Source organism: Tasmannia lanceolata, unplaced genomic scaffold, assembly GCF_043159265.1.
Source record: "Tasmannia lanceolata isolate RefF3 unplaced genomic scaffold, GAP_Taslan_0.1 ptg000054l, whole genome shotgun sequence".
NCBI lineage: Eukaryota > Viridiplantae > Streptophyta > Magnoliopsida > Canellales > Winteraceae > Tasmannia > Tasmannia lanceolata.
This window is the reverse complement of record NW_027518731.1, coordinates 632,264-655,656: the sequence shown is the minus strand read 5'-3', so window position 1 is coordinate 655,656 and position 23,393 is coordinate 632,264. Positions and strand designations below refer to the sequence as shown.

The following is a 23,393-nucleotide window of genomic DNA, read 5'->3' as shown; positions in this document are numbered from 1 at the left end:
ATGGAGAACATTTTCTGGGCACACCCTATCTACGTCAGGACCAGAAAATAAATGGTTTGGATCACTCAAATAATGGGCACCATATAATTATGGAATCTGATCTGTAAATATCAAAGGAACCATAACAGTAATAAGCACCAATCAGATGCATACATGGCATGAGAAATCACTTTAGACACATGATCTATGGAGTTTTAATCCAGTAAAATAGGAAATAACAGAACAGCTCTATTCAAAAGAACGCTAAAATTCATCAATGATTAAATGATAGGATGAGCTGGTAATCCACCAAAAGTTGCGGTATGTCAAAATGTCAACTCCATGGCATACACAAGCTAGCCAGCACCCATAGTATCATGCCAAAGCTGTAGACATTGCATCTGTAAGAAATTAGCATCCTCTTCAATATCAATTAGAGACAAAATAAAAGTAATGAAAGGGAGCTCCTTATCAATGCTTCCTAAAAGAAACACAGGTAGTACTTACTCATTGGATGGTTCATTTCTTAACACTTCTGGTGCCATCCATTCTGGCTGCAATTAAATGGAAAACACTTAATTTTGACATTACAAGGGAAAAAGAACAAAAGAAAGATAGCTTCATTTAAGCAAAATGCAGATGTCTTAGACTAATTTTAAAGCAAGATGAGAAATTGCCTTAACCTGAATACATAATATTACTACCTACCAGTGAAATCCTACCTTTGAAAAAGTTGTTCCCTAGACTGGAAATTGACTCAATAGCCTATAGAAGATTCACATTTATATGTAAATGAAAATATGTAGCTTGGGGGAGATATGTGAATTCTCTAGCAAAAGATGATTTGTTTTTGTTTTGAAAGAAAAAGAATCCGATTTTGGATTATTTCTTTCGACCCAACATATTCATATAGAGAATTTGACCACATTCTGAGGACACCTCCACCACTAGATAATCAAATATGGCTCAATGTAACTGTATACTTGAGAATAATGAGATTTAACTTTCGACTAGATCTCTCATTAATCACATCTGCAACAACCAGCACTATTTAATTTGATCAAGGTGAAACAGAGTAACAGAAATATCACAATAGCCCAATTTCTTAGGAGCCAATATATTCATACATAGAATTGATCACATGAAGAGGACCACTGCACCACCAGATGACCAAAGCATTTCATTACAAAAAAATTGGTTATATTCTCGAATGTCGAAGGATCTAAAAGACGGCAAATCATAAACAACCAGCATGAGTTCATAAGAAAAAAGGGATTTTAAAACTATTGATCAAAGATAATTAATAATTATATACTTAAAAATGAAAGTAGCTATGTTTTTCTACATCCTAGTCGTAGCAAGCAGTGACTCTTGCCTTGCTACCCATAAATCCCACGAACTATTGATCAAAGACATGAGGGTTGCAACTTTCAAGCAAAGGTTCTAGACTCAATATTATTTGTTGTACTTCTTCTACTTTGGCGTGTGTGTGTGTGTGTGGAGGGGGGGGGGGGGGGGGGTGGTGTCGATTTGAGAGGGATAAGTTAATTTAGGCATTACCGAAACTGGATACAAAACCAACTCTACAAGATCCGATCTTTTGATCTCCCTTTGTAGAGGGCATGACACACTTAGGCCTTGTTTGTTTTGGACTTTGAGAATTGATTTTGAGTCCAAAACAGTTTATTGGACTTAAAATTGTAATTGATTTTTAGTCCAATAATCAGATTTGGTCTCAAAATAAATTCTCTTAATCCAAAACACACAGGGAGTTAATGGATTTGATATAGAAAAAAAAAACAATATGGCATCAAAGAGTCTTATCACTTTTCTTATTTAGGATATCATCCCATCCTCTTCAGCTTGAAAATGTGGCAAGTTGCCTGGGGCTGGCCTGCTCTGTCTCATATTTAGATTGAAATTGGTCATGTTTGAATGGGTTGGCTTAATTTTCATGGACATTTACTTATTGAGCAAAATCAGTACTAGGACCTAATTCCAAAGCACCTTGAAAACAAAAGCGAATCCTTAAAAAAATGATTTGTAAGCAATAAAATAAGCATTTCCTATGCATCAACATGATGCAGAGCAGCTATACCTAAATGTAAACAAAACAGGTGCAACCGTCAAGATTCTAACAAACATAATATCAAACACATAAGGAGTTGCTTTAAGAGAGAATGATAAAACAAGAATAATAAATACAATCATAATTACAGAGTTTTTTCATTCTCTATAAGATAAGGATTGTGGAATCCATGTGGTAGTAACTTGGATTGCTATTATGTCTACAATAAATTAAAGGAAACACAAAAGGCATAATACATCATTAGATAAGAAAGGAAACGAAATGAAATTTACCTCATATTAAAACTGCAGTTACCACTCTCCAAAAAGAGGCTTGAGGCGTGACATGTCGCCTTCGTCCTCCCACTCCAACCCTTCAAACCATGCTTCTTTTCCTTCAATCTTTTCAAGTTTAGGTGCGTTCTGGGGTCTTACCGGGAACCTCTTTAAATTCGGGCAATCCAATACCCTAATAGATTTCAAGGAAGGGAAATGGAGATGGCAACAGAGACTTGTAAGCTTTGGGAGTTCGTCTAACTCTATAGTCTCTAATCGAGGGAGCAGAGTCTCTTTATCCACCACACCCAATTCCTGCTCCTCTTCCTCTCCACTTATTATCACCTCTATTTCTCCACACCCTTGTACACGGAGGTATTCCAATTGTTGAAGGCACTGTGCAAGAACAGGGGAGAATAGACATCGCAAGCTAGGGCACCTAGACACACGCAAGCGGGTTAGGTTGTGGAATGTCCCAGTTGGTGGTATGGCCCCCTTCCATATACACGACAGTTTGGGCAGAGCGAATAATTCCATTTGTTTCAATGTAGAGAGAGGTGATGTAGTAATAGCAGCATGAATCTCTTCTCTCATCCCCTCTTCGTAGTCAAATACCTCCTCTAACTCTGAGCAAAAGCATACTGTGAGTTTCTCCAAGCTTTGCAATCCTTCAAGCAGATCATATGATAGGATTTTTTTTAATTTCCCACAACTGAAAATGGTCAGCTTTATCAGGTTCCCAAAGAATCTATTAGGAAGCGGGCCGTGACAGATTTTCTCTAGTTTCTTCATGCGTCTGAGGTCCAGCTTTATCAAGTTCCCAAAGAATCTATTTGGTGGAACCCGATGAGATTCTTCCACCATATTGATGAAATGGAACATTTCATCACAATCGCAGAGATTGAGGCACTTCACGCTGTGGAGAGAGACACCTAGGTTTACAATATTGGAGACGCCACTCAACTCAATTTCTTCGCTTCTTTCTAATAAGAGTTTAACCCACTTTGATAAAGGGTATGACATTATGTTGATGGATGTACACTTCCCGTTCTCGTAGTACTTATATGGGTCCCATCCGTCCTGAACGCAGATGTGGAATTTCTTTAGTTTCTCCCAAGGGCAAGGGCCGGGGACTTCTAGAGACAAACAATTCACGTCTTTAACATGGATGTATAGAACGGTCAAGCGAGCCAAAGATGCCACCTCATCAAAGCTTGCTTTACTTCCATCTCCGCTGCTACCTCTTACCTCCCACTCATTGAAGCTATCTCCCATGTGCAATTCTTCTAATTCAGTCAACCTTGAAATGACATTCGGTGCCACCATTGTAAGATCACCACTCCCTGTCAAGTCCAAAACCTTCAGATTGGATAATTGCCCTATTTCTATTGGCAATTCTCTAATCGCAGTTTTCCTTAGGCTAAGTACTTCAAGTTTCACCAAACCTCCAAGTAGGTATATGTCATGTAAACGCCAGCTCCCATCTAAGCATAGTGTCTTGAGGTTTTTTAAGTACGGCAGTGATGGGGGCAATGATGAAATCATGGTATCGCTTAGATCCAAGACGACAAGGACTTTCATTCCTTCAAAGAAATTATTTGGAATTTCTTCCCAACCATTCATTTGTTGTAGTAATAAGGTTGAGAGACGTGGGCAATTCGGCAGCTCAGGGAGCATACCAATTGAAGTTCCCATAAGTGAAAGCCTCTTGCATTCATCCAAATTCTCTGGCCACTCTGTCAGTTCCAGCCCCACATTAACTAGAAACCCGTGCTCTTTTCTTGATGCGATCAGTATGGCCACATCTCTAACAACATCGTGCATTTTTACATGACCTACATAGTCACTGTCTAACAGCAAACAGGAATTCTTAAGTTTTTCAACCAAGGTAAGTATTCTATTCCATGCTTTCTCAAAATTGTTGACACCCTTGAAAACCCTCTCCCCCATCATGTATCTCATCAATAGACCCACTTCAATGTTATGATCTTCAGGAAAGACACAACAAAACAAGAAGCACAACTTTGCTTCCTCACTTTCGATGTAGTTGTAACTCAGCTCGAGACGAGAGTACACCTCTTTTTCAACACCCTCTATGTTTCTTGCCGAAGACTGCTTTAATTCTTCAAGTGCATTAGCCCAAATCGATGAGCCTTTGCCTCTTAGTGCCCTTGCAACCGTGACAATGGCTAAAGGCAAGCCCTTGCATTCTTTAGCAACCTCTCTAGCCAAACTCTGGAATTCATCAGTTTCAACAATTTCTGCTTTCTCTTTGAATAGTTTCCATGAATCTTTTTCAGATAAGACTTTGACCTCGATAATATTTTTCTGGCAATTCATCTTGGAACATACATCTAATCTCCGTGTTGTTATTATAATTTGACAGCCCTTTTGTGTACCTCCACAGGGGATTCCGACCTTTGTTAAGTCCAATCTATCCCACAAATCGTCCAAGATTATGAGTACCTTCTTTTCTTGCTTTAATTTCTCCAACAATCGGCCCGCCCGCACTTCTTCATTATCTTCTTCAAATTTCATGCCTAATTTCTCAGCAAGTTCACCTTGGATCTTCTTCAAGTCTTGGTTTTGGGAAACAGTGACCTTTACAACCTCATCACACAGCTTTTCATCCTTAGCTTGCTTTCCCACCTGTTCCACTAGGGTCGTCTTGCCAACACCTCCCATCCCATATACCCCGATGATGTTGATTCTCTCCTCTTTTAATGCCTTGATGATCAGCTTCTTAGCTGATTCTGTGGATTCAAAAGCCTCAAATTCTCCTGCTGGGTTAAAGCTTGGACAAGGGAGGGGAGTTGATACATCAGTGAAATCCCCTCTTGCCAGTAGGCCATCAACATCAGCCATCGTCTTCGTTGCTTCTTTACCTAGAGAATAGCGTGAGCAGAAATTGGGACACCATCCCTTGAAACATCTCTTGTTCTCCATCACCCCCTCTTCCAATCTCGTCGGGATTGCCTCAATGTCATCTACTTGTTTTAGCCATAACCGCACTTCACCAGTGATTTCTTTTCCATTCCTAGTGGCAGCCTCCACTAATACTTGCACAACTTCTCTCCTCAACGTTAGATTTTCAGCTTTGAGTTTAAGATTTTCAACACTCTTTTTATAGTGAACAAGATAAAGAACACGGCGCTTAAGAGGAGGAAATGAAACCTTCACCGCTTCTATGATGGGTGTTGCTAAAACATCCATGATGTCGGAAAAAACAAGGGATCTTAAAGAGGAAAGTAACAGTGGAAGGAATAGCGAGTAGATGAGATGCTAAAGGAACTGAAGAAATGTCTGTGTAGCTATTACTCTTCTTCTTCTTGCAAGAGATCACATTGAGAGGCAATAATTGAACCTTTGACAGCTGTAAAGACAAAAAGAAAAAGTCTCAAAACCTTTTTTTTTTTTTTTTGATCGGTAATTTGGGGTTAGGCAGACCCCCACCAGATATATTGAAAAGAAAAAAAGAAAATTTACAAACGGATATAAATGGCTCCTGAGGAGTCCTCTAACAAAATATTTTGGAATTCATCAGGAAATACAGAATGAGAGATTGGAAATCCTTTCATAGGACAGTTGCTTTTGGATAGATAATCAGCTGCTCTATTCCCTTCTCTCCATAGATGGGAGATGCTCCACGCTTGCAGGTTTGATAGCATCGAGTCTATCTTTTCAAGAGATATAAGTTTTGTCCATGGACATGGAGCTGTTTTTTGGATGACATTGACAGCAAGAAGGGAATCAGATTCTATCCATAGGCATTTGTAATTCGCCCTCACTGCAAGATTGAGCCCCATATGAATTGCTTCAATCTCAAGATCGTGAATGGGAGCTGCTGGGTAGCTAAGAGAAAACAGGCTGAGAGATTTGTCGTCGCTACTTCTTAGTAAGCCTCCAATGCTACCTTCTTCATTTGCAAGAGATGCATCGGTGTTGAGTTTAATCCATTCAGGCTGCGGGGGCTTCCAGGAGCAAATTTTAAGAGACAGTTGCTTATGGAACAGAGGAAGCTTCCAGAGCTGAGAAATTTTCCTGGAGATCTCGGAGGGATTGTCGTCTAGCTTTAGGAAGAGGGATTTTTCTCTCGCAGCTCTGAAATTTTTTTTCAAAGTGAAATGCTTGTGCAGATTTCGACCTTCATGAACTCTGTTGTTCCTTTCTAGCCATAAATGATGGATAGAAGCAGTGAACAATAAGCGAATAAAAGTGTATGACTGACCCTTCAATTTAAATTTACCTCTTATCCATGCTTCTTCCTCATTTAGGGATTTCTTTTGCTTCTTACGATCAGAGACTCGCCCTAAAATTTGTCTCCAAATCCAGGCACTATAGCTGCAATTGAAAAAAAGGTGGTTTGTCGATTCTGGTTCCGCAGTGCAAAGAGGACAGGTTCTGTCTCTGGCTGGGCCGAGGAAATGGAGATTATCTTTCGTGGTTAGCTTGTTCTGGATAGCGAGCCATGCAGTTGTGCTGAATTTTGGAACATGACCAGGAAACCAAATGGAGGAGACCCAAGGAACTTTCTGGCCTGTAGATCTTATAGAATTCCAAGCGCTTCGAATGGAGAAGAGGCCATTAGATTCAGGTTTCCAAATGACTTTTGTATCTTGGCTGGAAGAGATGAGAGCTGTGTCTGTTATTTTTTTTAGTTCCTGGAGATATGGTTGGGTTTGGATGAGGTTCCACCAGCCTTCTTCAAAAATGCGATTGATTGACGCAGAGATCGGGATGAGGTTGAGGAGGGGTTCAAAGGATATTTGATTGGAAATGGGCCCAGCAGGATGCCATGGGTCGGTCCAAAAGTTCAGTTTTGAATTCGGGCAAACAATGTAGCATACAAGTGAGGAAGCCAAATTTCTGGCATTGATGATGCTTCTGGCTGCCCAAGATGGTTTTGCCGGCATGGGGAGGGTCCAGATACTTTTGTTCCTAATGTATTTGAGAGAAAACCATTTGACCCAAGGAACATTTTTGTTGTCAAGAATATGCCACAGTTGCTTGAGTTGAACCGCTTTGTTCAACTCAGGAAGTCTCCTGATCCCAAGGCCTCCTTCTCTTTTAGGTTTGCATAAGCTTTCCCAAGCAATGTTGTGGTATTTTTTCTCAGTGTTACTACCAGACCAGAGAAAGTTCCGCAGAATTTTTTCAATGTTGTCCAGGACAATTGCAGGGATATGAAAGGCAGCAGACCAGTAGATCTGGTAAGTGCTGAGAACTGTTCTGATAAGTTCAGCTCTTCCTGATCTTGAGAGGTTTCTGTTGGTCCACACAGAGAGGCGGTTCCTGATCTTATCGATGATGGGTTGGCAGTCAGAGGCTGTTAATCTGGATGTAATGAGAGGTAATCCCAGATATTTGATTGGGAGGTGACCCTCTTTCATACGGAGAATGTTGCAGACTGCTCTTTTGACCCCATTCGAGATTCCTAAAAAGAAAATTTCACTTTTCCCGGGGTTAAATTCAAGGCCAGAACATTGCTTGAAAAGATTTAGGCAATTGATTACACCTTCAGCACAGGAGGAGGTTGGGTCCACGAACAACATTACATCATCAGCAAAAAGGAGGTGGGAAATAGTGAAATTTTTTCGAGAAAACGGAGATGAAATCTGACCAGAGCAAAGGTAAACTTGAAGGAGACAGGTTAGCATTTCCATTACGAAACTGAAGAGGAGAGGGGAAAGAGGATCCCCTTGTCTAAGGCCATTTGAGGATTTAAAGAAGCCTTGCGGGGAACCATTGATGAGGATTGAGAAAGAGGGTGTTGAAATGCATTGGTGTATCCAGTTGCACCACATCTGGGGGAAACCAATTTTTTGAAGAAATGAAATCAAGGAGGAGTGATTCACACTATCAAAAGCCTTTTTGAGATCCATTTTGATACACATAGCCTTGGTGGAGGTTTTCCTATGAAAATTATGACAAAGGTCATGGGAGAGAAGGATATTATCTTGTATAGATCTACCTTGGATGAAAGCTGACTGGAAAGGACTTATCAGGGAGTCCATGATTGGTTTGAGTCTACTTGCCATTAGCTTTGTGATAGTTTTGTATAGGAAATTGCAGAGGGCTATGGGACGATATTTTTCTGGAGAGGCTGCATCGGGGGTCTTTGGGATAAGGGCAATGAAAGTGCAGTTAAGTTGAGGGAGCATTTTACCCTTGGAAAAGAAAGACAGAATAGCTTCAGAGATGTCATCTTTTACCAGGTACCAGAAAGCTTTAAAGAAATCGCCATTGAAACCATCAGGGCCATGGGCTTTGTTCCCATCAGTAGAGGAGATTGTATCCCAAATTTCTTCCTTTGAGAAAGGCTTTGCAAGGTGATCCAGCTGGAGGGTGGTTAAATTTCTGATGGGTTCAGGGATGATGGATTTGGCAGTTGGTTGGTTATTCTCTCTGGAATTCAGAAGATTGCTGAAAAAATCCACCATGGTATTTGAAATGATACTGGGATCAGTGGAGAAGGCACCATCCGGAGTTGATGTGCCTTGAATATTGTTCTGATTTTGTTGAGCCATCATAGCAGAATGGAAGAAAGCAGTGTTGGAGTCCCCGAGAGTCAACCAATTTACTCTAGATTTTTGCATGTAGAGAATTTCTTCTTTTCTTGCAACTCGAATGTATGAATCTTTTATTTCTTCTTCAGCATTTCTTAAATTTATATCAGTGAGAGAGAGGGTAAGCTGATTTTGGATTGCATCAAGTTGTTGTCTTAAAAGAGGAGCCTGAATGTCAATTCTTCCAAAAGTATCAGTGTTCCATGTTTTCAGAGCTTTTTTTACCTCTCGGAGTTTTTGGGTGACACAGAACAAGGGAGTGCCTTCAATTTTAGTTTGCCAAGCTCTTTCCACCACTTCGTAAACTGAGGAGTCTTCCAACCACATTGACTGGAAACGGAAAGGGATTTTGATGGTGTGGGGGTTGTTATCCAGTTGGATTATGAGAGGGGAGTGGTCAGAGAGGCCAGGATGATGGTATGAATTTGTGGATCTTGGGAAATTTTCCAGCCATGCTGAGTTTACCATAGCTCTGTCAAGTCTTCTGAGTTTCAAGTTACCAGTTTTGGATCTGTTATTCCATGAGAGAGATTGACCTTGGGATCTAAGATCAAAAAGGTAGCACGAGTCCACCCAGTTGTTGAATTCATCCATCTCGACAGAATTTGGATTAGCTCCTCCTATTCTTTCATCAGAAAATCGGGTGACATTGAAGTCCCCCGTAGTGATCCAGGGAAGGACAATGTTGAGGGATATTGAGTGGAGTTGGTTCCAGAGGACTCTTCGATCAATGCCTTTGTTTCTGGCATAAATGCAGGTGAGATTGAAATTAATTTGAGTTTGGAGATATCTGACCTCACAATGAAGAAATTGATCTGACTCAAGCAATATGTTGAGGTGAATCATCTGAGGGTTCCATAGAAGCCAAATTCGACCTCTGTCAGATGATAAGTAGTTACCATAGGAATTCCAAGTCCCGCAGATTTCATCAATGTATCTCTGCATGTTTATTTGAGAAACATGCGTTTCAAGGATGCTGATAAGGGGAAGATTGTTCTTTTGTATCAGATTTCTCATTTCTTTTCTTTTGTTTGATGTACCAAGACCCCCAATGTTCCAAATACCGAATTTAATCATGGGTAACATTGGTTGGATTGAGGGAGGAAGGACAACTAGTGTCAGACATTTTTTGAATTTGGGGGAGATCAGCTTGTATGGTGCGAAGAGATGTGGTATTTTGGGAGGTGGGAATTTGGGCACTACCAGGAGCATTTGCAGGGGATGAAATGGGCTTGTCAGGGATCTTGCATGTGTCTGCAAGACCCGGGGACCAGAGTTTCTTTAGGTTAGCAAAAGCCTTTGGTAACTCTGGTTCAGAGTCTTCATCAGTAAACTCAATTTGATTTCCTTCAGGGTATGGCTCTGAAAGGTTTTCAGAGTCAAGGGAAGAAAATGGGTTGAAAGTTTGAATGGTTGAGAGAGGGGGGGATTCAGAAACTGGAATAGGTAGAGCGGGTTGAGAGGAGGGATGGGGGAGTTCAGGTTCAGGAAGGGATGGTTCAACAAGAGCAGCAATGATCGAGAGTTGAGGTTCTGAATCGATGGGGGTCGATTTCTTTTGGACAGGTCTCCATTCAGTGAGAGATTTCTGCTCTGATTGTGATTTTTTAGGGCACTTATCCGCTGAATGACTGAAAGTTTTGCAGTCTTTACAGGAGAGGGGCTTCCATTCATATTCAACCTCGAGCATTTCCACTCCGAAGGGGGAATGGATTTCAATTGAGGAGGGGAGAGGATCACCCGCTTCAATTTCTACACAGAGTCTGGCGAAGTTTAGGCTTGTAGCTTCTGCTGTTTTAGCATCCATGTAAAGGGGGTTGCCGATAGCACTGCCTATTTTGCTGATGCCATCTTGGTTCCAATATTGGAGGGGGAGGCCTTGGAGCTTGATCCAGATTGGGATGGATGCTAGCTCTGGTTTTGTGAGAACTATTTTAGGTGACCATTTCTTCAAGATGAGGGGTCTACTGGCGTACATGTGGCCTTCCATTTCAAGGAGTTTGTCACACTCTTCATTGCAGCTAAACCTGAATAGGAAAAAACCGTTTCTGAGAGAGGATACTTGAAGAGAGCCTTTTAGATTCCATTTTTTTCCAAGTTTTCCTGAAGGTTTAGAACATATGGTCTTTTTCCAAGGAAAAACCCAACTAGGCTATTTTCCCATTTGTTGCTGCCTTTTTTAACTTCCTCCATAGAGAAGTTGATGATATGGTTTCCAGAGTCAGAGCGGTTGGGCATCTGGACTCGATTTAGTTTAACAGGGATGGAGGATTTGGGTCTGTTAAAGAGGTTTGTCCATGGGTGAGGTGGAGAAGGTTTATTGGGGGGTTTCAATTGGGTTTGAGGTTCGGTGAGGGGCAAACTTGGGTGTTGAGGCGGGAGACAGAAAGTTCCTGCTCAATTTGAACTGCAGAATGCTGAACTGTTGCCTGATATTGAGAATGAGAGGGACCCTGTTTTGAGATTGAAAGAAGGGGCGGGAAGTTTTGAAGTTCAAAAGAATTTTCAAAGGGGTTTTTTGGCGGGCTCAGAGATCGGGCCTGGCGCCTAGGCAGGTTTTGGGTAATACCCGATGGGTAACTGCGGGTTCCGGAGGGCCGATGGGGAGGGCGAGAATTTTGCAGAGAGGGGGAAAAAATCGGGGATTTTCCTGGTCCAGGAAATAGACCAGAGGGTAAAGGCAGCAAACCCTGGTGGAAAGAGGTATCAGGCAGGAGGGAGGGGGTGTCGGACGCCGGAGGGAGCAGCTCCATTCTAGGAGTAGAGATGCTAGTAATAGTACTAAGAATGGAATGGTCTGAGAGGATACATGTTTCAATGGGAACAGAGAGGGGCTCAGGGGCCTGGATCAGACCATCTGAGTTGGAAGGGAGGGAGGAAGCAAGTATGACTTGGTTTACAGTAGGCTTGGGGGGGGGGGGGGGGGGGGTGTTGAAAGCATTTAGGGTCTCAGGTTCCTCAGGGAGAATTTTCTTGAGACCTTTTTTTCTATTTTTCTTTTTTCCAGATGAGTTTTTCTCAGACGAGGATTTTGAAGAGATGACTGGTGGAGGGAGTTTCTGGCAGACACCTTTGTTTTCATTGAGCAAGGATTCTACGTCTGCTTGAGATAAGAGAGGAAATCGAGAATTGGACTCAGAAACTTTATCTGGTCCAGCAACCATACAAGATATGGAAGAAACAGAAGAATATCCAGGGAAAAGGAGTTCCCGTTTCCGGAGATCCTCCATGGAGACGAGAAGTTTGCCGGGATCAGGGGGCCTTTCCATAAGTCTCAAAACCTATGGTAACTGTTGAGGCAGTAATTGCAAAACATGATCATTATTGCATACTTTCTTTTTCGATTCTTTCATTTTATTCTTTTTGTTTTTGGTCTACTATGGCAAAGTGGTCCCATCTTTGATTGATCGGAACCCTCCATCTAATAGGCCTTAATTTGGATCTCATACGGCAAATAAATCGCGATTTCTTAAACGCCTATCTAGGCTTTCCATTTATCAGAATGGGGTCGCCGATTTGTACAAGTTTCTAAGTTAGGTTTTGCCTTACTATCAAAATTTTTAGGAGTGGAGTTTTTATATGGTGTAAGCCCCTATAGTCAAGTATTTTTGAAAAATTACTGATCCAAATCCAAACCGTTCATTTGATGTGCTACAATGTAAATAGGGTGGGCCAAAAAAATCATTTCCATAGGATGATCCTAGCCCTATGATCATTAGAGGAAATTCATATTATTGGAAACTCTATAGATAGTTCTAGCCCTATGATCATCAGAGGAACTTCATATTATTGGAACCTCTACAGATAGGTTGGTTGGGATCATCCTATGTAAATGATTTTTTGCGCTCAATGTATTTACGTTGAAGCCCATATAAAGGACGGTTTGGATCATCCAATGGTGCAAGCCGTAAGGTACTTTTTTGAAAAATACTCTACTATATGGGCTTACCCCATATCATTTCTATGTTTTTGAAAAAAAAAAAAAATGGTATAAGCCCATTTTTTCTACTAAAAAATGGGCGTAAAATTTGCTTTACGCCCGTGGAAGAAATGGAGTCTAGACAAATATGGTGATGCTATGGTCTTGAGTTGGAGCCCGCCTAGCTATGGCACTAGGTGGGACCGAACTTTGTGTGGGATGGGACATGTCTCTAAAGAGCCATTCCGCCGGTTGTCGCCTTGTGGGCTCCCCCCCCTATTATTCTAACTTTTATCACCATTTATTGAGCATCTTTTCCCATCTTTCTTTATTTCTTTTCTTTTCTTTTCTGGAAATGGACCCCCAAAACATTGATCCATAAATATCTTGTATCAGACTTACATATATGTTGCTTGCTTTAATTCCTGGTTGGCCATGTATTTGATTTGGATAGTTGTTAATGGGTTTCCTCCAAAATTTAAGGGATTTCACCCAAAAATCTAGATATTGAATAATTACTTAATATTGTCCCTAAATTTCGGCCAAAATTCTATACGAGATAAAATTTTATTGTATTGTATTTCGTCGGATTTCGAATGAAATTTCGAGTGAAAATTCAGCCGAAATTTTAGTTTCGGTGAAGGCCGAAATGCCGAAACGCATTCCGAAACCAAAATTTAAAACCATGGGGAAAATTGCCAATGGGGAGACCAAAATACTTGAATTGCCAACGAGGGACACTCTTTTGAAAATTATACAGGGGTCAAAAACTGAATTTGAGGGAAAACCTTACCAAAACACCCCTAGGGGTTATCAAGTCTAAAAAAGGATTATTAAGTTCATAGAGCCCTTGTTTAGACTTGATGTTGTCACCTTGTAGGGTAATTTTGATGTAGCCGCATACAACGGAAGTGCGAAAATAAACTACAAGAATAAGAAATCGTAGTCCTACAATAGCAAAATAGAGAGAAAAAGAAGAAAACTCTAAGCGTGGATGTCTTCCCTCTTAATTTTTTAATTGATAATAAAAAAACAAAAGTCTCATTACAGGTCTCATTCACCCTCGTTTATAGATTAGGAGGGATTATAAAAATGGAATCATACATGCAAAAAAGAAATATCTAAAATCGGGACCTTTTTTGTGTCTACTATGGCAAAGTGGTCACATCTCAATCCTAAATGACCTTATTTAGTTATGCATGGAATGGACATATTCCTTATTTGGCCAGCATGGAAATAGAAATAAATCTGTCACAACCGGCATGAAACAAAAAAGAAATAAATCCATCTAAATGACATGCAGGAAAATGTAAACAAATCAGCCCAATGATTTGGCCTGCATCGAATCTCTCTCTCTCCTCCCCTCCTTCTTTTCCCTTTCCCCCTCTCTCTCTACTATTATTCTAAATTTCTTACTTTATTCAGCATCTCTCTCCTCCGGATTTTTCCCTGTCTCTCTACTATTATTCTAAATTTCTAACTTTAGTCACTATCTATTGAGCATCCTCTTTTCCCGTCTCTCTTTATTACTTTTACCTTTTTTTCTTCTTGGGAAATGAACCCAAACCCAAAACATTGCTGAATAAATATCGGGCGATGATATTGTCACCCCCCTACGTACGCATTCGCGCATTCGCCCCCCTTATTAATGCTTTTTGACGTCAAATCAAGCCAAAAGGGGAGCGAATGCGTAATTTAGGGGGGGTGACAATATCATCGCCCTAAATATCTTGTATCAGTACGTATATGTTGCTTGCTTTATTTTCTGGCTAGCCGTGCAAACATAATCTTTGTTGTACTTTCTTTTTTGACACTTCCTTTTTTTTTTTTTTTTTTACACCCTTTAAAGGAGGTCACAAGTGATCGAGGTGCTCCCATCTTTGATTGATCGGAACCCTCCATCTATTAGGCCTTAATTTGGATCTCATATGGCCAATAAATCACGATTTCTTAAAAGGCCTATCTAGGCTTTCAATTTTTCACAATGGGGTCGCTCAATTTGAACAAGTTTCTTAGGTTTTGCGTTGTTCTCAATTTTTATGAGTGGAGTTTTTATATGGTGGAAACCCCTATAGTTTAGTATTTTCAAAAAGTAGTGTACTATGGTGATCCAAACCATCCATTTGATGGGCTACAATGTAAATAGGGTGTGCCAAAAAAATCATTTTCATAGGATGATCCTAGCCATATGATTATTAGAGAGACTTCATAATATGGGAATCTCTGTAGATCAGAGGGTTGGGATCATCCTATGGAAATGATTTTTGGGGCACAATGTATTTACATTGTGGCCCATCAAATGGACGGTCTGGATCATCTTATGGTGCAAGCCGTATAATTCGTTTTTGAAAAATACTGGACTATACGGGCTTACACCATAGCATTTCTATTATTTTGTAGTTTTTATATGGTGTAAGCCCCATTTTATAATGAATCACTGGTACGGAGGAATCTTAAATGATGCTCCTTTCTCCTCATCCTTGATCAAGAAGCACAGATCAAGCACCCATTAGCCATACACATAGAGATGGGTTCCCTGGGTACAATGCCAATCCTCATTGTCTCCGTTGATTCTTTGAATGTAAAATGGGCATAAAATAAAACATAAGCCCATTTTTTTATACTTAAAAATAGGCGCAAAATTTGTTTTACTTACACCCATGGAAGAAATGGAGTCTAGATAAAAATGGTGATGCTACGGTCTTGAGTTGGAGCCAGCCTAGGTATGGGACTAGGTGGGACCCAGCTTGGTGTGGGATGGACCCAGTGCGGGATGTCGCCTTGTGGGGTACTCTCTCTCTCTCTCTCTCTCTCTCTCTACTATTATTCTAGCTTTAGTCACCATCCATTGAGCATCCTGTTTTCCCATCTTTTCTTTAATTCTTTTCTTTTCTTTTTTGGGAAATGGACCCAAAACATCCTGTTTTGTCCACCCTTTGACGGAATTCAAAATTCAAAGAAATAAAATCTTAAATAATTAGTGAGATCTTTCCACATAGATAGAATTTGGTGATCATTTACTTTGGAGCTTAGACCTTGTCTTCCTTTTGCATTGGCCCTACATATTTAGGCCTGCGAGATGGTATTTGATGGGACATAAATACAGCGGGACCCTTGAATCTCACCACGTGTCGCCCATGCGGCGGAGGAATCTAATCATGATTAGGAAAGATATTAATACACGATAAGACCACGCGATTCTACCACGCATCACCTACCGGCGTCCAAGAGCTCCATCATCACAATTATGAGCAAGATTACACAACAAAACCACGCGCGCCGTCGAACCAGGAGGGCAGCCCAATCCAACGAAAGAAGGTTTTCTCTCTGAAATGATAAGAAAGTCCACGTGGCGCCCTTAAAGAAGATTTGCATGCGAGATCGAATTATAAATACATCATTAAGTCCCTCAGAAGAAAAGCGGGAGAAAAAAGGAGATCGGAGGAAAAGAAGAGGGGACTAGATCCCACCTTATCCCCTCTCGAGGCCGGCCGAAGGAAGGAAGCTACCCTAAAAAAATGAGGCAACAACAAAGGAAGTTCGGGGTTTGCTACTGAGGTTTGCCAATCCTAAGTAAGAGAGGGGAGAGAGGCGCTGGACACCTGAATCCCATCCCCTCCCCCCGCCCCCCCCCCCTCTTCTCTTCCTGCCCGTTGCCTCCGACCCGCCCACCCAATTACCAGAGAAAGAACCCGCATATTGGTCTTGGTAAACCTGATTATACCCAGGCATTGCTTGTTGTTCATTATATTGTTGGTCCAGAATTTGACTTTGGTGTCGAAGTGGTTGTCCGGAACCCACCCCGGACCTCCCTGACCCCTCTGTTTGTGATTGCAGACCCCAGCCAAGGCTCTCTAACCCCCGCGCGATCACAGACCCGAATTCGAGTGCCATCAGTATTATATTGGGGTTGTAGTTATGCCTGGACAAAAATTGTTTAACAATATCATTCTATAGTTAAGGGCAGTATCAACTACATCTTGCCAAACTGTTTGAAGTGATTTAGGACATTTGGATTTTTACTTGGTAACATAAACTTTCCCAAACAGGTCAAGTTCAATTATTCATAAGAAATTGTTAAGTCGTATAAGTCAGAATTTTGTTTCTTGCATCCACAAACACGTGTGCTTGAGCATGCTTCTATCACATCAACCGGTAAGCTATTTCCACACATGAAGTACATGTCCGTACAAAAATACTCTGGTATTAGAATGAAGATGTGGATGGCAACATTATTTACACTTTTTCCTGTGTGATCTCTGTCCATCAGTTTATTGGCTAAATCATGCAACTCTAACATCTAATAATGTGCATTATCGATTGTTTAATGTTGTTCCAATGTTACCCGGTGGTCACAAGTTCGAGTCACGGAAACAGCCTCTCCACAAACCAGGGGTAAGGCTGCGTACATCTAGCCCTCCCAAGACCCAGCAATGGCAGGAGCCTCGTGCATTGGGCCCTTTTATCGATTGTTGAATGTCAAGTATTGAAAGAAGGACAATCATCAAACTCCTCTAACAAACCTCCACTATATTCTTTCAATAGAAAAAAGACAAATAAAGAAGGGAAACAAATTTAAAAGGAGATGATATTTTCACCCCCTCTGTAGTACGCATTCGCCCCCCTTATAACGTGAATAGTGGGCAACTTTAACACTTTTTGACGTCAAATCACGTTAAAAGGGGGCCGAATGCGTACTGCAGGGGGGGGGGGGGAATATCATCGCCCAATTTAAAATGGAACCTCCAAACCTGCCAAACCTAAATTTCAAGCTAACTTACATATTTAGGACTCCACTAACAAAAGTCTACTTTTTTCCTACATTCATTAGGAAGAACAGTTACCATATAGCATGACCAACTACTGTCAAGTTGGGTGAGAATCATCGTGGCTCATTCTATTTATTGCATTTTCCATTAGTATACAAATGGGAAAAATTAAGGAAAATTAATTACCATAAGAAGTATCAAAACAGAAAATCTCTAAAAACTTATTGTATGCTAATAGAAAATTTTGAGGAAAATTGATTACAAATTTCAGTGATCAAATCTTGAGCATATCTAGAAAAATTTGAGGAAAATTGAGTACAAATTCCAGTGATCAAACCTTGAGCATATCAATAAACTCCGATCGGGTCGAAGATATTTCTGACGAATATTATCACAAGACCGATCATCCAAAGATCTTTAGGAGATCATAGCATCTCTCAGATCGACGATCCTCGTCGTTTTAGGCCAATTGAAGTGTTTTCAGTGTGAAAACCGAAAAGGTTTCCAGTGTGAACACACAAGGTGTTTCTAGTATGAACAGCCAAAGTGCTTCTAGTGTGAACACTCATGGTGTTTCCTATGTGAACGCCCAAGGTGTTCCAGTGGAAAAACATAAAGTGTTTCAAGTGTGAAAGAAGGAAATAAGAAAACTAGTTCCAATGCGAACAACCAAAGTTAGATAAGACTTGTGTGTGTGTGTGTGTGTGTGTGTGTGTGTGTGTGTGAAAGCTGAAAAATGTCTCTTTTTATTTGTAGACTATTTATTATGTATGATTTGTATGTGTGAAAGCTGGAAAATATCCCTTTGTGTCTCTAGGCTATTTATTATCTTAAGGAGGTTCCACCTTTATAAAAGGGACTACATATCTCAATGAACGGCATTCCACTTTGAGTTAAAATTCTTTGTCTGAAGAAGTGTTCTCTACTTTTATCTTCTTTGCTTTGAAGGAAGAAACTACAAGCTTCCATGCTGTAGCTTCTCTACTTCAGTTTTTCAATCTTGTTTTATGCAAGAGTATCCTCCAAGAAGCAGTCACTTCTCCGCTTCAACATCGTTCCACCACCCCTTTAGCCCATCTCACCTCGTCAACTGGCCATCCATTCTCTTCCCTTTAGTTTTCTTTCCCTTTTCCTATCCAGCTCCATTTAATTCACTTTAACCTCACCCTTAGCTTTCGCTACGCTCCCGCTCCCACCCATTCATCATCTACTTTTCATCTCACCAACTCTAGAATTTCTTTGACCATCTCTTCCACCTTTTCTCACTAGCGCACACATAATACTTGAACTTTTAGGAACTATTAAAAATTAGGTTCTAATTCGCAATTTTAAGGAAGTGGAGTTTTTATATGGTGCATGCCTCTACAGTCTAATATTTTTCAAAATGTACTGCACTGCTTCCAACCATTTGATGGGCTACAATGTAAATAGGGTGTACCAAAAAAATCATTTTCATAGGATGATCCTAGCCCTATGATCATTACAGGAACTTCATATTATGGGAATCTCTATAGATTGGAGGGTTGGGATCATCCCACGGAAACGATTTTTGGGGCACAACGTATTTACGCTGTGGCCCGTCAAATGGACGGTCTGGATCATCCTATGGTGCAAGCCGTACAATTCTTTTTTGAAAAATATTGGACTATACAGGCTTACACCATAGCATTTCTATTATTTTGGAGTTTTTATATGGTGTAAGGACCCATTTTAGAATAAGTCACTGGTTTGGAGAAATCTTAAATGATGTTCTTTTCTCCTCAACCTTGACCAAGAAGCACAGATCAAGCGCCCATTGGCCCTTCACAGAGAGATGGGTTCACTGGGTAACCCATTTTTTTCTACTTGTATTACTTGAGTCCATGGAAGAAATGGAGTCTAGATAAAAATGGTGTTGCCTCGGTCCTGATTTGGAGCCAGCCTAGGCATGGGACTAGGTGGGACCCAGCTTGGGGTGGGATGGGACAGGTCTCTAAAGGGCCATGATTGATTGCATTCGTGATATCAAGGGGAATCACATCAATTTTACCCATATATATCAGTTGAATGGCCTTGGCGCAACAACGGTACGGTTGCTCCCTTGTTACCTGGGGGTCACGGGATTCGAGTCATAGAAAGTAAGCGTAAGGCTGCGTACATCTAGCCCTCCCCAGACCTCGCAATGGCGGGAGCCTCGTGCACTGGGCTGCCCTTTTTTTTAGGAACAATTACCAATGGGGGACAAAAATTAGGCGGAATTATCAACAGGACCCAGGCTTTTCTGAAATTATCAACGAGGGACAAAAGAGGTCTTGTTAGTAAAAGCTGGACAAAAATGCCCTTTTCTTAAGCAACAAGTTTTGCTTTTCCACTTTTCCCTCTTCTCTCTTCTTTCCCTCTTTTTTTTTTCCATTTTTAACTTTGTTTTTTTTACCCTACCAGCCATCTTCTTCAACGTTTAGTCACCATTAGAGGCGGGAAAGCTCGAAAACTTGAAACGTGAGTTCATCCCCATCTATCTCTTTGTATCTAGGTTTTGTTTTTCATTTGTTTTAGGATTTCACATTTCCCCGTCTCCCTTTTAATGGCGGATAAGGAAGATGAATCGTTGGGTAGAAAGAAAAAAAAAACGGTGAAAATGAACGAGCAAAACAACATGAAGTAAAAATGTGTTGATAAGGGACTTGATAAGCCCATTCAGAAATTGCTAACCTAACCCTATTTTGATACTGGATAACCCCAATCCAGGAGACATGAAAACCTCTTCCAAAACTCCGGTACTCTCAAGCCAATTTTAAGGGACTTGATAAGCCCTTTCGTAAATTGAGAACCCCATTTTGATACTAGATGACCCAAATCCCAAAGACTTGAAAACCCCCTTCCTAAACTCCAGTACCTCGGCCAATTTTCAGGGACTTGATAAGCCAATTCGTAAATTGGTAATTCCATTTTGATACTAGATAACCCCAATCTCAAAGACTTGAAAACCCCCTTCCAAAACTCCAGTATCCTCGGCCAATTTTCAGGGACTTGATAAGCCCATTCGGAAATTGGTAACCCCGTTTTTTTATACTAGATAACCCCAATCCCAGAGACTTGAAAACCTCTTTCTAAAACTCCAGCACCCTAGGCCAATTTTCAAGGACTTGATAGCCCCATTCGGAAATTGGTAACCCCGTTTTTATACTAGATAACCCCTTCCAAAACTCCACTACGCTCTACCAATTTTCAGGCACTTGATAATCCCATTCGGAAATTGGTAACCCTACTTTTGAGGGCTACTAACCTCCTTCCAGAGAGTTGATAAACCCCTTCAGCTACAAAACCAACTGCCTATAGCAACTTTTCTAATGGCATTACAATTCTGCTCATGATAGAAATAACAAAATAAATGGATGTTGTTTTCATTAAATATGCTTCACGTATTACATCATAATTTGTGTATTACCAAAAAATTTAAGTATATCAAAAAATGTGTAGCCATCCATTCATGTATTACATCAAAATTTTCTTATAAAACCACTTGTCTTCCAAAAAGTGAGTGAAGACATCCATGCAATATCTCCATAACACACCCTAAAATACAAACCGTTTAAACCCTAGGCAAGATAAATCAGAACCAGAGGAATGAAAAATAGTGCAAAACCCTAAAAAAAAAAAAAAAAACAAAACCTAGATACAGAGGGATAGATGGTAAGAACTCAACATTCAAGTTTTCAAAACTTGCCAGCAACAATGATGGCTGACCAAGGAGGAACATGACTAGTAGGGTAAAAAAATCGAAAAGTGAAAATGGAAAAGTAAAAGAAGAGGGAAGAAGGAAAAAATAAGATGAAAAAGTGTTGTAAATGCCAAAAGGCCCATGAGATAGGCCGCTTGGTTTCAATTCAAGTTGGTCGTCGAGCCCATGAGATAGGCCGCGTGGAAAAATAGTCCATTCTCATCTTTATATGTGTGGGTTGTGCATTCCGATTCCGGGCCATCAACTTTTGATTCCAGACCCACCAACTTTTCCATATCGTGGCCTATACTGACACCCGAACTACTTGATTGACTAAAGTGCGCTTGGCAGTGTATAAAGTGTAAGAGGTTTACGCCAATCCACACAACAATGGTGTCGACATTTAATTCACTTGTTTACTAGAGAAATATGATGTCCAAGCAGACACTTCAATACAACTAAGCTTTACCCCCATAAATAGGGAACTCGTAACCTAGAAAAGCTCTGATTTCCATATACACATGCCCCAGTGCGCACTCAATACCCTCACAGGGAGTCAGCGTAGTAGAAGTACGGGTACCTGCCTCACACTATCACAAATTGTCCAGATAGTCCTTGGTGAGGAGCACGAACCTCAGCGTGAGCAGTAGACCTGGCAAACGGGCGGGTCGGGCCGGGGTTGACCCGGCCCGTACGGGTCCGGGTCAAACGGGCCGGGTCAGAGTGACCCGGAAAATATTACGGGTCATTGACATTGGACCCGCACCCGGCCCGTACGGGCCGGGTCGACCCGCGGGTCACCCGGATTTTTTACGTATTTTTTAAGAGTTTTTTTTTTTTATTTAGGGATTTGCTAGCCACCTTCTCCTGGGCTATTTTTCGGCTTGTAGCCTCTCCTTTGCTGCAAAGATTGGGTGAAGTACGGTCTGGGCAAAGGTTGCTAGCAATAAGAGAAGTAATCATTACGGATTTTGCAAGATTCTCAGAATTAACTAAGTTTGAAATGAAATATTACCGTAAAAAGGACACAAGTAGAAAAATTACCTAAAAAATACCAAAATGATGTAGTAAAATATGACAATTAACAAGAAAAAACACGTTTTTAACTTTTCTACGGGCACCCGCGGGTCCACCCAACCCGGCCCACTTTTGACGGGCCGGGTGGACCCGCGGGTCAATTTCAAACGGGTCATCAATCGGTGACCCGGACCCGTAATTTAAGGGGCGGGCCGGGTGGACCCGCGGGTCCGGGTCACTTTTTGCCAGGTCTAGTGAGCAGCACGGACAAAATTTAAAACTTTTTGTTTCTTCATTAAAAAGAAAGGACTTCTCAATTGGGTTTTCTCATATAAAGTTTCTTCTGATGTTTCAGGCATGATTTTAGAAAAAAATTATACGGAAAGTTCAGCTTCAATTTAATACTTCAGAAAAAATCAAATTTTGATCATTCTATGGCCTACACAAAACCAATTGAATCAGACCCCACTAAGTCAATCTTATTGTAGAACGCTGCACTGAAGAGCAAATCCCTTGACATAAAACAAAATTCACTCCCCCAAAAAATTAAAAAATCAAACCAATCCAGCAAAAAAAAAAAAATCAACTTTCACCAAGAAAAATACCCATGCGAATAAATTCCCCATTAGGGAATAAAACCCATGAAATGGCAATAAACTAGACAATTACATAGGCTACATTTCCTAGTTTGTTGCCAATTTAGGGTTTCTACTTCCTAATATTCTCTTGAACGGATTTATCACAAACCCTTGAAGCACAAAACTTTCAAGGTAACATATCTGGATAAATAATAGTCATCAGAGCATTGTTTTAATAAATATACCTTGAGGAGGAGATTCTCTTAGGGATAAGAAACCACATGAAGATTGAGAGGCGAATGAATGGAGATTTGAATGTGAAGGAGAGATGAGAGGTACAAACCCATCTCCGTATATTATCAAAGGTCGGCTTGGCTTATCAGCCATTGCTCTACTCTCTTCTCTCTTCTCTCTTCTCTCTTCTCCCTCTTCTGAAAGTAAAGAGGGAGGAGAAATAGCAGTGATTGATTTTCGCACTCCCTCGTTTCAATAATGACACTTCTCTTTTGACCGCTTTGTTAT

The 23,393-nt window shown here is 40.8% G+C and overlaps 1 protein-coding gene across 2 annotated transcripts; it reads right to left on the bottom strand.

The window, feature by feature from the left end:
- Positions 1-87: 87 nt before the first annotated feature.
- LOC143864682 (putative disease resistance protein At4g27220) lies at positions 88-5,645 on the bottom strand. 2 transcript variants are annotated; one of them, XM_077375429.1, is made up of 3 exons: positions 2,341-5,645; positions 487-533; positions 88-380 (listed from the first exon to the last, which is right to left on the bottom strand). In XM_077375429.1, the coding sequence occupies exon 1, from the start codon at positions 5,533-5,535 to the stop codon at positions 2,359-2,361; it is 3,177 nt and encodes a 1,058-aa protein (XP_077231544.1). In that variant the 5' UTR covers positions 5,536-5,645; the 3' UTR covers positions 88-380; positions 487-533; positions 2,341-2,358. The 2 variants fall into 2 exon arrangements, with proteins under 2 accessions (XP_077231544.1, XP_077231545.1); XM_077375430.1 differs by having other exon boundaries at positions 88-365.
- Positions 5,646-23,393: the final 17,748 nt, after the last annotated feature.

Coding starts and splice junctions, on each gene's coding strand:
- LOC143864682 (XM_077375429.1), bottom strand. CDS start 5,535: ATGGATGTTTTAGCAACACCCATCATAGAAGCGGTGAAGGTTTCATTT.